The sequence below is a fragment of the Capsicum annuum genome, unplaced genomic scaffold (assembly GCF_002878395.1).
Source record: "Capsicum annuum cultivar UCD-10X-F1 unplaced genomic scaffold, UCD10Xv1.1 ctg73059, whole genome shotgun sequence".
Lineage (NCBI taxonomy): Eukaryota > Viridiplantae > Streptophyta > Magnoliopsida > Solanales > Solanaceae > Capsicum > Capsicum annuum.
The window spans coordinates 2,964-5,194 of record NW_025883033.1 but is presented as its reverse complement, the minus strand read 5'-3'; the positions used below and the strand labels follow the sequence as shown (position 1 = coordinate 5,194).

At 40.5% G+C, this 2,231-nt stretch overlaps 1 protein-coding gene across 1 annotated transcript; it reads right to left on the bottom strand.

The window, feature by feature from the left end:
• Positions 1 to 15: 15 nt before the first annotated feature.
• Positions 16 to 1,928, bottom strand: LOC124894322 (probable flavin-containing monooxygenase 1). The gene is made up of 3 exons (XM_047405036.1): positions 1,254 to 1,928; positions 480 to 717; positions 16 to 330 (listed from the first exon to the last, which is right to left on the bottom strand). The coding sequence occupies exons 1-3, from the start codon at positions 1,719 to 1,721 to the stop codon at positions 50 to 52; spliced, it is 987 nt and encodes a 328-aa protein (XP_047260992.1). The 5' UTR covers positions 1,722 to 1,928; the 3' UTR covers positions 16 to 49.
• Between the last annotated feature and the right edge of the window lie 303 nt (positions 1,929 to 2,231).

Below are 2,231 nucleotides of genomic sequence, written 5' to 3'. Positions count from 1 at the left end.
TAACTTGCAATTTGATTTTTGCAAAGTTGTTTGCTCGAACAAAGCTCCCCTATTGAGCAAAATAGATCAATATAATACTACATGCATGTACCACAACATCCATATTAATTGGAGTAGTCATTTTAACTTTAGTCAGTATCATATGAACAATTACCAGAGGTGAGAAAATTGTAGCCATTAGATATAAAAGAAGGCCTTCACCGGGTTTATGCACCGTAAGTTCTGAGAATCGATTTAAATACAGTTTAGCCATAGGGAATCCCCACGGGAAATAATCAGGAACGTTCCAATGTGGTGTCCTGATTACAACTGAGCACGGACGTTCAACCCCTGCAACATTAATTGTTTGTTAACAATAAAGAGGCACAAAGGTAATGGAAGATCAGAAGTAGCATGCATCTCAGTAGCAGATTTGGAGCATATGAGTTTCTGTAGCAGTGTAAGTTTCAGATCCTGGATTCACCTCTAATACAACTTACCGTTGACTGTGGAGCACTCCATGGCAATGTCCATTCCTGATTTTTGGAATCCAACTATGGCTACATGTTTTCCTTTGACAAAGTTTGCTGCAGCTGCGGAGTCCATTTTGGAATAATCCATTGAATGGATTACTTCGCCTTCAAAAGCTTGGGGTCCTTTGTTTGGAGGGAATTCAGGGATGTTTGGAACCTGGCTGAACCTTCCCAAGCAAACTATTACAAAATCAACTTTGTATACCTGCACACAAGTTCAACCAACCATGAGAGAGATGACATATGAGTGATCGATTACGAGAGCTTGACTGATCCGACAGGGAAGAACAGAAAGCGAAGTTAATTGATCTCGGAAAGATTTTCCATTAGGGGGAAACACTTTTCAAGTCAAGTAAGTCGCCAAGAAATGGAGTTAGCAACAGAAGATGAGCACTAAAGAGAACAGATAGTAGGAAAGAACAAGTAGGAAATTGTATAAGTTGAAAGAGAAGAGTGACAAAAGAGAACAAAAATGTAACTGCATGCGTCTCATTTAAGGCCAAAGAAGAGTCATAATTGGGAGGATTCACATGCTCCAGTTTCCCACATATATTTCGATTTTTAGCAACTTTAAATGCTCTACTTGAAAGTCGAAAACGTTTTCCCCACAAATTACTAAGAAAATATGCATTAGACTCACACGTTCCTTTTCCGCAACTTGTACTCTTTGTACTAAATTTCAGGTAATCAAATTGATATATTTAACTTGAACAAGCAAAAAATTGGAAGGATGGTAATTACCTGAGTGGATAGGGATCGAGTGTCCTCTACAGTGACGTTCCATTTTCCTTTGCTGCTAAATGCCTCTCCCCACAAATTACGTTCTCCACTAATTGATGAGTACTCACCATTATCTTGATAGCTGAGGCTCAATACTTTGTTGTTAAACTGAATGTGTCGGACCAAATCAAAGTGATTTGCGTACGATTCAATGTACTCCAACACCGTTTGCTGGTCGGGGAACAATTCGGTTACTGTATCGGGCCATGGATAGTCGGAGAATTGGTAAAGGGGTTTTGGTGTCTGCAGCGTAGTACTCCCAATAGTCTTAGTCCACACGCCACCAATGCTACTCTCTGACTCGAACACAATGGGATCAAATCCTTTAGAAAGGCAGTATTTGCAGGCCAATAGGCCGCTTATTCCAGCTCCAACAATCGCTATCACCTGCTCCTTTTTGCTTTCTCTGCCATATTCAGAATTTGCCATTGTGCTGTTACTGCCTGACCACGGTTCCGCACTTCCTCTCTCCTTTGCTTTTTTTTTTTCTGTTATAATGTGAGGATGATGGATGGATAGATAGCTAGGCGGCTTGAACTGCCCTTTATAGAGAGAGAGATACGGAATGAGATAATAGTTTCATTTATTGCATGCCTCATTTACTGGTATTTCGGCCTAGAAAGTCCAAATCGCATATCCTTTTCAAAAAGTGTTCATAAAATTGAGTCACGTAACCAAGCTTTTCGGAGATAAAAAGGATATTTGTACTATCTACGGTAGAGGGACGACTAAGAATAAAATAGGAATTTTACAATGATAAAAATCACTTCTTTTCATACTCTAGAACCATTCGGTTCTTTCTTTAGCCTGTACCTCAACATACCCAGCATTACTCTCAAACAAAAACTCTCTGTTTCTCTGGTGCCACCCCCCACCCACCCATCGTCCTCTGCCGCTTCCTCCGTCGCAACCACCGCCATTGTCTTCCTCCGATGAAAA

What these genes read in the sequence shown, in the direction of transcription:
- LOC124894322 (XM_047405036.1), bottom strand. Translation starts at nt 1,721, where the DNA reads ATGGCAAATTCTGAATATGGCAGAGAAAGCAAAAAGGAGCAGGTGATA. An exon ending in CTCGATCCCTATCCACTCAG is followed by an intron (nt 718 to 1,253) that starts GTAATTACCATC and finishes ACTTGTGTGCAG; the next exon opens with GTATACAAAGTTGATTTTGT. An exon ending in GGAGTGCTCCACAGTCAACG is followed by an intron (nt 331 to 479) that starts GTAAGTTGTATT and finishes TTAATGTTGCAG; the next exon opens with GGGTTGAACGTCCGTGCTCA.